General features: G+C 39.7%; 1 protein-coding gene across 1 annotated transcript in view; it reads left to right on the forward strand.

Annotated features, from left to right (window-relative positions):
• Positions 1-11262: 11262 nt before the first annotated feature.
• Positions 11263-14073, forward strand: part of arhgef3l (Rho guanine nucleotide exchange factor (GEF) 3, like) — a gene marked incomplete at its 5' end in the record, with an annotated part of 159939 nt that continues 157128 nt past the window's right edge. Inside the window, one exon of the mRNA XM_028813652.2 lies at positions 11263-11334. Within this exon, the coding sequence (XP_028669485.2) occupies positions 11263-11334 (72 nt within the window). The remainder of the gene's footprint in view (positions 11335-14073) is intronic.

Here is a 14073-nt window from a genome sequence, read left to right on the forward strand (position 1 = left end):
TAAAAATTGAAGTCAACAAAAAATTTGTTCAAAATTGTTCCCCAGTGAGAAAAAAACCCCAATCTAAATCCATTAAGTAGTTCTCTTGTGAAAAGCAGATAGACAGACAGATAGACAGACAGAAAGACTGACGTTGGATTTTATATATTTAGAGAGATGATTACTTAAATGAAGATCACAGCATATTTTAGTAACTATTCATATTCACACATTCAGCTGTGTATGGTCGGGGCACCACAAGGGGAACACTTTTTGATGGCATCCTTTTTGTCAAAGAAATATTCACTCATCCATCCATTTTCAAACTCACCTAACTTGCATAACCTAATCTTGCCAAAGAACCAATGCAATCAAAAAAATAGTACAAGGCATGATAAGGGAAGTAATGGCTTGTTCAGACGCTAGTTAGTTGTGACTGCTTGTTGATTCGTCTGTTTAGTTACACCCTGGGGTGGAAGAGGAGGGACTTCCAGAGGATGGGTGAAGTGAAGTCCATAGTCTGCGGTTGATGGATCTGAGGACACAAGAAGGGGAAATGTGAGTGACAGTGCCAACATATGATTCAAGGTGAAATGAAGTCCTAAAGATGTCCCCTAAACACGTGTGAGTGACATGACATGAAAAGTGCCTGGTTTTATGATGAGGGGAAAACACTAGGCCTAGGAGGTAGTATCTTAGCTGATTTATTGCCCATTTAATTGGCAGGGTCTCCTGTTCCACAGCTGCAAACCTTTCCTCTTGGCTCAACACAGCTCCCAACTCAGTGTGTGAAGCATCTGTTTAGTGGACAGAATGGAGAGAAAAATCAGGGTAAAGCAAAATAGGTGCTGACATAAGAACTTTCTTAAGGTCCTGGAATGCAGCCTCAGTTTTAGAATCCCATACTATCATATTGGAAGCTTGCTTTATCATTAAATCAGTCAAGGACATGGACCTCTCTGAAAAATGAGGTACATGGTAATAATACCTCACCGAACTGAGAAAAGCCTATACCTGCTGCTTGTTTTTCATACAGGACCTGCTAGCCTCAATTAAACCACAAATAAAAATTTTTAATGCATAAATGATGAACTTGTGAACTGAAGGACAACCAAAACATGCAATATGTGCTCTTCCCAGCTGTTTGAGTAGATGACTATATCATCAAGGTAGTCAGCACTATGGGCATTATGAGTCTGAAGAACTTTATGCATCAGACATAGGAAGGTGACCAAAGCTTCATAAAGTCAAAAGAGAAGGACATGTTCAGGACAAGTGTCCACTAGGGGTAATGATTTTTTTTTCTTTAGCAGATTCCATTAAACAAATTGCCATTGGGTCTTTTCAAGTTGTCTGAGGAGTCCGTCCACTTGCGGCATGGGGAAGGGATCAAAGCAAGAGACTTGGTTGAGCTGACAGAACTCATTGTAAAAGTACCAATTGCCATTAGGCTTAGGTGGTACTAAGACAATTAGAATAGACCAGAAACTAAAAACATTCCTCAATCACACCAAGATCCAGTATTCATTTGATTTTAAGATCCATCTCTGCTTTTTTGCTTCCAGGAGGTGATGTGGTGGTTCTCTCACTACAACCTCAGGCTTGGTAATGATGTCATGCACAATTAGCAAATTCCTCATCTACATTTTTGACGGAGAGGATCACTGTTTACAGCTCTTGTCATTGTTTAGAGGTCAACTCCCTACCGAAATTAAGTTTTAAAACATTAGAAAAAATGCTTTATTATTATTAGACTAAACAGAAGTTTTCTTCTATTTTGAAGTTCTTTGTGTATATTTGAAGGGATTGTTTGTTATAATTCAACAGCTTTCTTAGAACAAATATAGTACTATCTGTCTATCTGTCTATCTATCTATCTATCTATCTATCTCTTCTTAGGATTTTTGCACTTACCCTGTATTGTGCTTTTAGGTTATTTTCATTTCTTAGAACACAATAGTAAAGTATACTCATTAGCAGTTTAGTTAACATAGGCAAGTATTTACTGACTAAGTTAATGGAGTCCTGACATCTGAGATTATCAAATAGAGGCTTTTTTATTCATGCTCAGAGATGTTTCCATATATTTTTGTGAGTGAGAACAGTAGTGTATTTTATTTCTACAACTAAGAGTTTGCATTCTTTTTTAAGCACGTCCTGCTATGTCAGAAGTGGAGTTTAAAGCTAAATGGTTGTAGGTGAATGATTTTCTTGGAACATCAGAAACTAACATATCACATTTAGCTGTGAAGTCAGTTTGTGAGCAACAGGTGCTGAATTCGTTATTAAGACATGCGAGACACTGGAAAAAAATACATAACTAAATCAAATAACTTACTTCATATTTGTCACTTTGATTGTGGACTCTGCATGTTACAATTCACAACATAGTAATTAAATTATCTTTCCACGTTTTCTGCTTTGATTATGAAGTCAGCACTCTGAAGACAATCCCCTTCAAATGCAAGGGCAAAAACAAATCAATATTATTATCCATTGATTTATCATTTGCAATTTCTAATAAAATGCTTATAAAATACTCAATTACTGTAATACCTCAGTTATCAGTTATTTATCAGTTAAGGCTTTTTTATTCTTGGTCAGTACACCTTTATGATAGCTGTTAATAAATTAGGAGTGATTGTGACACCAAGGCTGTTTGATTAGCATTCAAAGATTTTTATCCAAAATTATGTTAATTTGGTGCACTCCCAAAACATTTGGCCCAGTGATACTGTATGGTAAACTGGATAGGTTTCCTTTAGCAAAATTTATTGGAAAAATTGTGTTGTTGGAAAGTGAAATTTGAAGCGGAATTGCTCATATAATGCAAAAAACATCCATCCATCCATCCATTATCCAACCTGCTATATCCTAACTACAGGGCCATTATCTTGTATAGTTGCCACCCAGTAATAAAATTGAATGTTAGGTAGTGCCATATCACTTTCTACTTTAGTTCTTTGGAGAGTCACCTTTTCAATGCATGTACATCCCACATTTCAGATAAATGAGGTTATAATTTAGTCTAGTTTATTAAAGAGTGATTTTTAATGTGTATAGGAATGCTGTGAAATAGAAAATTAAGCTTAGGAAGGATGCTCATCTTGACAGTATTGATTCTCCCTGCTAATGTGAGATGGAGGGTAGACTTTCAGTTCTTAACTTATTTGATTTTATTTTCATTGCTGATAGCAAAATTGTGTTGTAAAATATCTTTATATTTTCTTGTGATGTTTACTCCTAGATATTTAACCTGTTCTGATAAAATAGACAAATAGATGTCCAGTCTAATATGGTATGCTAGAGAGATTACTGGAAAAGGCACAGCTTTTATTTAAATTAATTTTGAGTCCAGTTATATTTTAAAATTCTGCAAGTGCTTTAAGCACTAATGGTAAATATATTTTTGGGTCTGATACATACAGAACCACATCAATAGTGATATTTTCTATTCAGGTTCTTCTCTGATAATCTCCTTCTTTTCATACCTTCCTTTTTGAATGTACAGTATCTAAATTGCATTCCCTGCTCTGTTAAGACTTCTTTAGGCATGACTATGCTTGCTAATACCACTTATGAATTCCTGTGACATGTTTTTTAAATTAGCCTATCTTAGTCAGATAGCCTCTGGGTGTCAAGTATAATCCATGAGCATAATCCATGAACACCAGAATATGAAAATTTTACAGGTTTTTAATAAGAACTCAAGAAGACCGACAATATCAATATTGATCCTCTCGAAAAGAATATGAATAAGGGGCATAGGGATAATAGGAGAATGGACCTTCCATTTGGTTGAATTTAATGTTTGGAACAAGAAAAAAAAATTAACCTCTCCATTAATAATTAATAGAATTTAATATAATTAATTAATAGAAGCATTGCTGAATGCATTCAAGTGTTTTTTCAGTTCATAAACGTATACCTACAACATGTATTTTAGTATTTGTACGGAGGTCTTAATAAAAAGGCCTCCCTCAGGGTTTTGGCATATATCTGAAACTTAACTACATAGGAGGCAGACCTGTACCCACAAGTATCTGTTTGGATACAGGTAAGACTGGTCTTTCCTTGTTCCCACTGAGGCAGTAAGACTAAACAGTGTACAACAATGCAAATGTTGCTGCCAGAGTTGATAAGGGCAGTTACACTTTGCTCATTCACAATCACTGCACCAATATAAGAAAGAGTCAGTGGGTTAGTTACAGTGATGCTACAATATCTGGCCCCCTCCATCCACCCTCAGTTCAACAGCTTGTCAAGTCTTGGGCAATTTGAAAGCAACATGCCTCTGCTGCCTGCACTTGTAACACCAAGGTTTCTTCTGGCTGTGCTCCAAGGTCTTGTTCTTGGTGAGTAATGTCTGGACGAGCTGCCCTTGATGGATGTGGTTGGTGGTGATCTTCGACTGTTTCTTAGGAATATTCCATGAGCATAGCTGTTTGGTTGTGCTCAGTTGTATTCACCAGCCTACCCATGTTCTTCCAGGTCTAACTCAGTATCTGTTCAGCAAGAATCTTGGTGAGGGCATTAATAAGGTACTCACAAATAAAAATCTCTATGACTTACTCAACCATATTTTCTCTCAATTTCAGCCACTGGATTTACTTACACAAAAATATCGAAGGCTTTAGAAGCTCACTCATCTATGTCATAATAAGTACTTTCAGCTTTGCCAGTTAAGAATAGAGCAAAAATCAGAAACCATTTTTCATGAGGCCAATGGTGTCACATGGCTGTGTACTCAAAAATTAGCAAAAATACTTTTGTATTATCCTTCAGATGAAGTTGTCTCATTATTCACTTAGGGCTTCACGTGTCACACTTTGTGGGTGGAAACAGTGAAAATTAGGCTGTTGAAAAGGGACTTCTACCTGCAAGATCTGGAGTTGTTCACAAAAGTGTGTTCTGAGGTTCACATGTTCTGTCATCCTCTGGTAAATCCTGCCCCACTGTAATGAATATAAAAAGAGACATGAAAAGGTTCAGAGCTATACAGGATGAGCATCATTTATGGTCTTTTTTCCAAAGAAATAATGGAACAAAAAAAAAATAGTGCCACAGAAGATGGGGGTGTAACATCTTCAGACACAAGTTAGTTATTACTGCTGGCTTTCAGGGGCTCGTTTGTTTACAGTAAATACTTACTGGGGCAGAAGGAGCAGGACTTTCAGAGGATGTGTGGATGTAACAACAGCGGTCATCTGGACTGTGGTCGATGGATCTGACAGCACAAGAAGAAGAAATATGAGGAACAGTACCAAACTGTGGTTCAGGGTTTAATTGCAGGTACTATCGAAGCCATGAAGATGCCCTGTAAGGATGTCTATGTGACCTCATCTATACATATATAAAACTGCTCAAAAACTAAAAGGAACATTTTGAAAACGCATCAGATCTCAATGGAAAAAAAAATCATGCTGGATACCTGTACTGATATGGACTGGGTAATGCCACACCGTTTGATTGAAATGAAAATTATCAACCTACAGAAAGCTAAATTCAAAGTGAAAAAATGATGTGGCAGGCTAGTTTATTTTGCCAAAATTTAATTGCAGCAACTTCAAATCGTATTCAGTAGTTTGTATGGCCCCCACGTGCTTGTATGCATTCCTGACAACATCGGGGCATGCTCCTAATGAGATGACGGATGGTGTCCTGGGGGATCTCCTCCAAGATCTGGACCAGGGCATCACTGTGCTCCTGGACAATCTTAGGTGCAACCTGGCGGCATTGGATGGACCGAAACATAATGTCCCAGAGGTGTTCTATTGGATTTAGGTTGGGCGAGCATGGGGGCCAGTCAATGGTATCAGTTCCTTCATCCTCCAAGAACTGCCTGCATACTCTCGCCACATGAGGCCGGGCATTGTTGTGCACCAGGAGGAACTCGGGACCCACTGCACCACCATAGGGTCTGACAATGGGTCTAAGGATTTCATCCCAATACCTAATGGCAGTCGAGGTGCCGTTGTCTATCCTGTAGAGGTCTGTGTGTCCCTCCATGGATATGCCTCCACAGACCATCACTGACCCACAACCAAACCGGTCATGCTGAACAGTTACAGGCTGCATAATGTTCTCCACAGCTTCTCCAGACCCTTTCACGTCTGTCATATGTGCTCTGGGTGAACCTGCTCTCATTTGTGAAGAGCATCAGGTGCAAGCCAGTGGTGCACCTGCCAATTCTGGTATTATATGGAAAATGCCAATTGAGTTCCACGGTGCCAGGCAGTGAGCACAGGGCCCACTAGAGGACACCAGGCCCTCAGGCCACCCTGATGAAGTCTGTTTCTGATTGTTTGGTCAGAGAAATTCACACCATTGGCCTGCTGGAGGTCATTTTGTAGGGCCCTGGCACTGCTCATTCTGTTCCTCCTTTCCCAAAGGTGCAGATACCGGTCCTGCTGATGGGTTAAGGACCTTCTACGGCCCTGTCCAGCTCTCCTAGAGTAACTGCCTGTCTCCTGGAATCTCCTCCAGGCAATTTGGACTACCTGTGCAAACCTCTGTAGGGTCCAGGTATCACCTCATGTTACCAGTAGTGACACTGACCATAGCCAAATGCAAAACTAGTGAAAAAACATTCAGAGACAATGAGGAGGGAAAAATGTCAGTGGCATCCACCTGTTAAACCATTCCTGTTTTGGGGATTGTCTTATTGTTGCCCCTCTAGTGGACCTGCTGTTAATTTCAATAACACCAAAGCAGCTGAAACTGATTAACAACCCCCTCTGCTACTTAACTCACCAGATCAATATTCCAGAAGTTTCATTGACTTGATGCTATACTTTGATTAAAAAGTGTTCCTTTAAATTTTTGAGCAGTATATACAGTATATATAGAGAGAAAGTATACATATACATATACGATAGTATATCGTAACAAAATCGACTCTAGACAGTCACAAAGGTTTGGGGCAGCCACCCGTATAATATGTTCCTGGCTGCAAAAGTTTTGAAAAAAGGTTGAGATGTTTACAAGACAGAGTCCAAAACAGAACTGATCAAGTGGAGGTAAGATGGCGGTTTAAAAGGTAGGGAGAGGAAATGAGGTCATCCAGGCTGGAACCGGAAGTGACGTCTTCGAGACTGGAAGTGACATGAGTGGCACCGGAACCGGAAATGGTGTCATCAGTGGTGCTGGAACCCGATGGGATTTCCTGAGAATGGTCTGCAAGAGACTGAGAGAGACAGTCAGCACACTCTGCCACCCCCTGGTCTGACATAGTATTACCATTACTTAAACCCTTTAGCTACCTTCCAATCGCACGTATGTGACAATATAAATAAATTGATGTTATACACACATACATGTGTAGAAATTTTACAATTTATTACACATGTATGCATATCATCTCTTTTCCTATTTCTTTGTTGCTCTAGTTATCAGAACAGAAACAACCACCATACCCAGCTTTTGCCCTAGCTAGATGGTTAAATTCACTGATACTTTTTATCTTTTCATTTATAAATCACTGGAATGTCCTATTCTGCATTAGATTTAGTATATTGGAACACAAAATAATTTGAAATATTCATAATAATATAATTCAATAAGGCAAGACAACCATGGAAAGCACGGCGGAAGGGGGCGTGGATTCACTAAGCCGCCGACAAGTAAGACACCCATGGCGCACGCAGGAAGGAGCCACGCCCACCAACTCTAAGACCATTGGATACAACGACAACTTGCAGAGCCCACCAACTGGGACGCAACAACACAGAAAAAATGGCGTCATTTATATTCGTCTGTCGTAGAGGCCACATGCACCTCCGAGCCACGTTGACTGTTCATAGAGGCATGTTTCTCGCGGACGTGAATCGCCATATGCAGCGTGCAAAACGGTTTGCGATGGGATCCTTAAAACAGTCCTTTACAACTGAGGTTAAAACACAATGAAGTAAGCAGTCTTTAAAACCGAGTTTTCGGTTACGACGCACGACCACGTGCACCATAGCAAACTGTTTTACACGCTACATACAGCAATTCGCATCCGCGACAAACATGCGTCTTCTTAGATGGTCCTGCAGGAACACAGAAGACGTTTCCCTGCCCACCAACCCTCCTTTTTCACCGGCCCGCGTCTACCCTCGCTCTCTAGGCATTCACACTACCTGCCCATTTGCCCGGACGCAAAAACTCACCGACCACCCAGTTAGTCCCTTTCGTCTGTGCTAGGAGTCCACATGCACGTCTGAGCCACGTTGACTTTTAATTATTTTTTTCGGTTTCAACACCCGACCGCGTCCACCATGAAAAACCATGCGAAAGGAACAACGAAGCCCCACCCAGAAACTCTGCCCCTCCTCCCACGTGCTCAGGAACGCACCTCAGACCACTGCCCGCCAACTCAAATAGCTTATCAAACACATACTCACTCGCTTTGGTCTGTGCTGCGGTCCAAATCCAGCTGTGAGCCACGTTGACTATTCTTTTGCCCTCCATGGCTACCGCTTCAAAAGTATTTCATGGAAATACACGCTATAGAACACTACGACAAACTCAACACAGAACAGAAACACGCTGTTGATACTGTTTTACACGCTGCATATAACAATTCCCATCCCCGATGCTTCTTCTTCGATGGTCCTGCAGGAACATAAAAAACCTTTGTGTACAAAACCCTGATTCATACCATCAGAGCCAGGGGAGACATTGCTACAACTGTAGCATCTACAGGAATAGCTGCAACATTATTACCAGGAGGACGAACTGCCCATTCTGTTTTTAAAATATCGTTGAAGCTCACTAGTACTTCCACATGCAACATCAAACCTTCCTCACCACATGCTCAACATCTTCTACAATCCAAAGTTATTATATGGGACGAGGCGCCAATGACACACACATACGCATTCCAGGCAGTTGACAGGTTATTACGTGACCTCACGGGTGACACGCAGCCTTTTGGAGGCAAAACAATACTATTGGGTGGAGATTTCCGACAAATTCTCCCCGTCATTATGCATGCCTCCCGCGCGCTTACTGTCGCCAGTTGCATTAACAAGCACCCTTTGTGACGTCACATGCATGTTCTTACACTGACAACAAATATGAGAGCTCTTCCTGAAGAACAACATTTCGCACAATGGCTCCTTGATGTTGGTAATGGAATAAACGGAACACCTGTGACATTACCTTCACATTGTTTTCCTTTAATTTCTGATCCCATTCAACAACTGTATGGCGACATCGACTTCTCAACTGTCACTCTGGAACAACTCAGCACGCTAGCTATATTAAGCGTCACCAACGAAGACTCGCTGTACCTTAATGAAGAAGTGCTAAAACTTATCCCTAACAATGAGGTGACTTTCACGAGCGTGGACTCCATCGTCACAGATGATCCTGCAGATCAACTTTTATTCCCCGAGGAATTTCTTAATAGTCTTACTCCTACTAGCATGCCTCCACATAAACTCAAAATTAAAAATGGATCCGTCATCATGCTTCTCAGAAACCTCCTGCCTGCAAAAGGTCTTTGTAATGGCACTAGACTGTCTGTTACCACCATTCACCGTAATGTACTGGAGTGTAAAACTATCACATCTGCAACCTCACAAACTGTCCTTATTCCCCGGATATGCCTGACCCCGTCAGATTCAAATTTGCCTTTTACTTTTACCCGAAGACAATTTCCTGTTCGATTGGCATTTGCGATGACAATTAATAAGGCACAAGGACTAACTTTCAAAAAGATATGCCTGTATCTGCCAAAACCAGTCTTCACTCACGGACAATAATGTTGCTCTCTCCAGAGTTCCATCTTTCAATTCACTTTCTGTTGTATCCTCAAACCCTCCCTTTTTAGACAACTGTGTCTTTCCAGAAGTGTTCAACCATCAATAAATAATTATGCGGCGTTTGTTATGCCGCGGGTTCACTATTGTGTTGTATTTTCCTCTCTTCAGAGTTCCATCTTTTCATTCACTTACTGTTGTATTCTCACACCAACCCGTCTTAGACAACCGTGTCTTTCCAGAAGTGTTTACCATTCAATAAATAATTACGCATGAGATTGACCGTGTGTCTACCCGACGCAGAGAGGCGTGGGTAAGCCGTTGAACCCCATTCGGGCTGCAAACCGTGCAATTCCCTCTAAGTGCGACTCATACGCTCCCACTGATTACGTCCCTACCCTTTGTACACACCCCCCTCCCACCTCGCTACTACCGTAGTCGGGTGTCTTGGTGGATTATATATAGAAAAGCAGCCAAAACCGCACAGAGCAATGAAAAGTTTACGTGAGTCACAGGTGTATCTGGACTGTAGAAAAACGACAACGACTCAAGTGACGAGTTGGAGGTGGGCACATGACCAGGCAGTGCATACTGAACAAAACATCAGCACACTAGCATGACGGAGAGAGCGGAATGGGCGTCCTTCTCCTCTCCTCCCGTTCCTTTCTCCGCGCCTGAGCGCCGTCCACCCCTATCCCTCCGTCTGGGAGTAGAAGGCGCGATGTCGGTCCGCCAGTTTTCAATCACGGACGATTGTGTGTTGGTTTGTTCCGTGCATTGTTACAATGTTGCTTTTCTTGCTGATTTATTACATTACCGTTTTTTCAAATGTTAATTTTCTCCCTGTGCTTAAAAATCATTAAAAAACTGGCCTGATTATGCGGCATATGGTACGCCGCGGGTTGGCTAGTTCATAATAATACATACACTCCTGCGGTGAAAATGTAGGGATCAATTGTATTCCTGTGGACCTGTCAAAATATTTTTTTATTGAAGGCCAAACTAGCATTTCCTGTAAAGTTGTTGCTGTCTTCTTGCTCACACAAGACTGTGGTCGTCTTCTTACTTTTACCCATTGTAGATCAGCAGATACTCACAGGCTGTGCTCATTTTGCACACAGTGTTCTAGGGGGGTATGAGAATAATTTTTAAAAATATTTTATAATAAAGGCACAAAGTGTACAATCACACCATGAAGTGACTTTATAGCAATGTTTTCAATGATACTTATATAACCCTGAAACCTTTACAGCAAAAAAAATAATTAGTGGTCATAAAGAGAAAAGGTTATCCCAGTCATTCTAAAATATACACCCATTTAAGTCAAAGCTAAGCCAATGTGAAATACAGCAGTAACTGTAGACCAACCATATATGGATAACGTTGTTACCTGTGGTATAAATTTAGTTTATATTTATAGGATAATTTCCTATCTGCTTTTCTAGAAGGCAGTTGTTTTTTCAGTATTAAAGCCTCTATATGTGGTCTGAGAGAACAGATTCCCACAGTACAGACTCTAAAATAAATCCTCACTTTTCTTTTACAGAAAAAACGCAAGCAAGAAAGTACTGTTGGACATGAACCAGTTACCTGCATCCTTGAAGACAAGGTAACACATCTTAGTCATAATGTAAAATTATGAATAAATGTTGGCATTGAGGGAAATTGTCAGTAGGGCTGGGTACTGGCACTGAGGTCCCAATTTGATTCGATTTCAATTCACAATGCCCAGATTTAATTTGATATTAATTCTAACTTGACTGAATTAGCGTGCACTGATATATTTGAAATGCTGGCTTTTTCAGAGATTACTTAGAGAACATGCATAGAACATTATTATAATGTGACAAATTTAATTTCAGTAATACTTAATTTGAAGGATGTCTACATGGTGAATTCATAACAAATAAATAAACATTGATTAGTAATGATCAGTTAATATCAGTATTTGGAAGATGTGGAACAAAGTATCATTGCTCTTTTTAAAAAAGTTAAAAAAAATAAACATTTTTTTCACAGCATGGCATTCACTCAAAATTCACCATAATTTAACTGACATATGCATTGCCACTTCAGAGTCTACACAAATTATGGGGTGCTCCTTATTTTAATACAATGTAATGTCGTCTACTTTATAAAACATCAGTATCATCTTGCGAATAATATTATTATAAAATGATTAAATATTTCTTCTTAAATAATAAATATTATTCAATAACCTGTTTCATGTGTTATGAATTGCCATACAGACACGTTCACCTGAACTGTTTGTCAAATTTATTCCCCTATTGGACATTTAAAATAAGCCTGAATTAGTTGAAATTAAAGACACACTTGTGTCTTTCTATAATTCTACACGTTACACATATCTTCAGTTGCTCACTTGTAGCAGTCACGTTAACAAGTCTCAAAAATGTGTCCTCAGTTCTTCCTCAGATGAGAAGGAAGCATTTTAAAATGAGGATTTAAAGCTGATGCTTTTTGACAGTGGCTTTGGATGAATGGAAGAAAAAAGACAATGAATTGACCACTGTGACTGACAACTCCACTAATATGATCTTTGGGGTACAGGTTATGGACTTACTTCACGTTGGCTGCTTAGTACACATGCTCATATTCAGGCTGCTATGAGCATTCCAACAATTGATTGCTTGCTTTGCCAGGTGAGGCACGTTGCAAACATTTTCCGGCATAGCAGTACAGCTAGCCATGTGTTTAAAGAGAAGCAACTTTTTTTTGGACTTGCCAACACAGGAACTTGTGATCGATGCGGTCATGTTATGGAATAACACATTGGAAAAGCTGGAAAAGTTTTTGGAATAACATCTAGTCATCTCAGAAGCTCTGCATATAAACAGTGAGGTAGGTCCCAGTGTGACTGGCATGTATCACGCTTGTCTGCAACACATTTACCACAGGTGTCTAATCACTTTTAATTCAGTGACATCTGATTGTCACATAGGAATGTGCTGCCCCACATGTTCATCCTGTCACAAGTTAGCACTACTCTCTCCGTTGACTTGAGAGATGTGGCGATGCTTTGCTTAAGATCTCCATAAATCCTAAATATAATAATTTAATTCATTTGCATTCTGTTTGGTATAACATACAGCAGTTCAAAAACCTGCATCGTTTGTCAAACGCCCTCATTTTCAACAACGGCATAGGGTCTCATATCTTCACAAATAAAAACTGCTATAGATTGTTATTTTTTTGGGAAAGAGGTTAATTGAATGGCAGCTATCCGCCATCTCCAGTGTACATTGTTTAGGCCCAACTCATTTGGATGTCAATTGAGATTATGTTTGTGGGTGACATAGGGATAAAGATTTCTCAAATTTGTTGTATTACCACAGTGATTAACTTCAGAGATGCAAAGCTTACATATTTCTTATTTTATCCAGTTGTTCTTTACTGATGCACCATTTGAATCTGTATTAAGTTCATACATCTGATTTAAGTATTGAAGGCACTGATGAGAGTAAATTACTTTTTCTGTAGAAAGCCTTAATAGGTGCATTAGCAGCATTCACTGGATCGGATGCCAAAAACAAACATAAGCAAATATCTACATATATTAATTGAATTTGACAGAGATTTTACAAGACTGATCTTGAGACTTTAAAAATCAATATTGAATCGTTTAAATGAAAAATAATGATTAATTGGAAAATCAATATTTGTACTCATGCCTAATTGTTATTTTGTTAGAAATACAGATCTACAGAATTTTGGACAGCCTGGAAGTGTACAGTGCCGCACTTTATACCAGAGCTAAGGTGACATGACCTGTTATAACTTCCAGTTGCTTCCTGTTTTAGGCAAATCCAGACATCTTCTTTATATCCAGATACAAACAGAAGCTAAAAACGAAAGCTCCAGTAATATGTGAGGTTGGACAGACTAATCAGAGGCTGCTGTCCAGTATGTGCTGAGTGTTGATGACTGGAATGTGTTCAGGCACAGCTCTGATAATGACATCAGTGTTTACAGAGACAGTGTTAGGATTTATTGGAAAACTTGTGGATGATATTTTACCTAAATCATGAGGACTTTCTCGAATCAGAAACCATGGATTAACAAAATCTTTCAGAGTAGACTAAACACACACATTTTTGAGTGCAACTCAGGACTTGTATATGGAAACATGAACGATTACAAAGCCACATTGCACTATTTAAGGCAAGTTTTGAAAAATGCTAAATGATGTTATGGAGAAGAAGTGAAAGCACAATTCAAGCTGTCCAATACCAGGCACATGTGGCAAGGTTTACAGATAATGACAAACTATAAATCAACTACCCCCAGCACAGTGACCAACGAGAGACAGCAGTCCAACACATCTGTG

This window comes from Erpetoichthys calabaricus, chromosome 11 (genome assembly GCF_900747795.2).
Source record: "Erpetoichthys calabaricus chromosome 11, fErpCal1.3, whole genome shotgun sequence".
In the NCBI taxonomy this organism is placed as follows: Eukaryota; Metazoa; Chordata; class Cladistia; order Polypteriformes; family Polypteridae; genus Erpetoichthys; species Erpetoichthys calabaricus.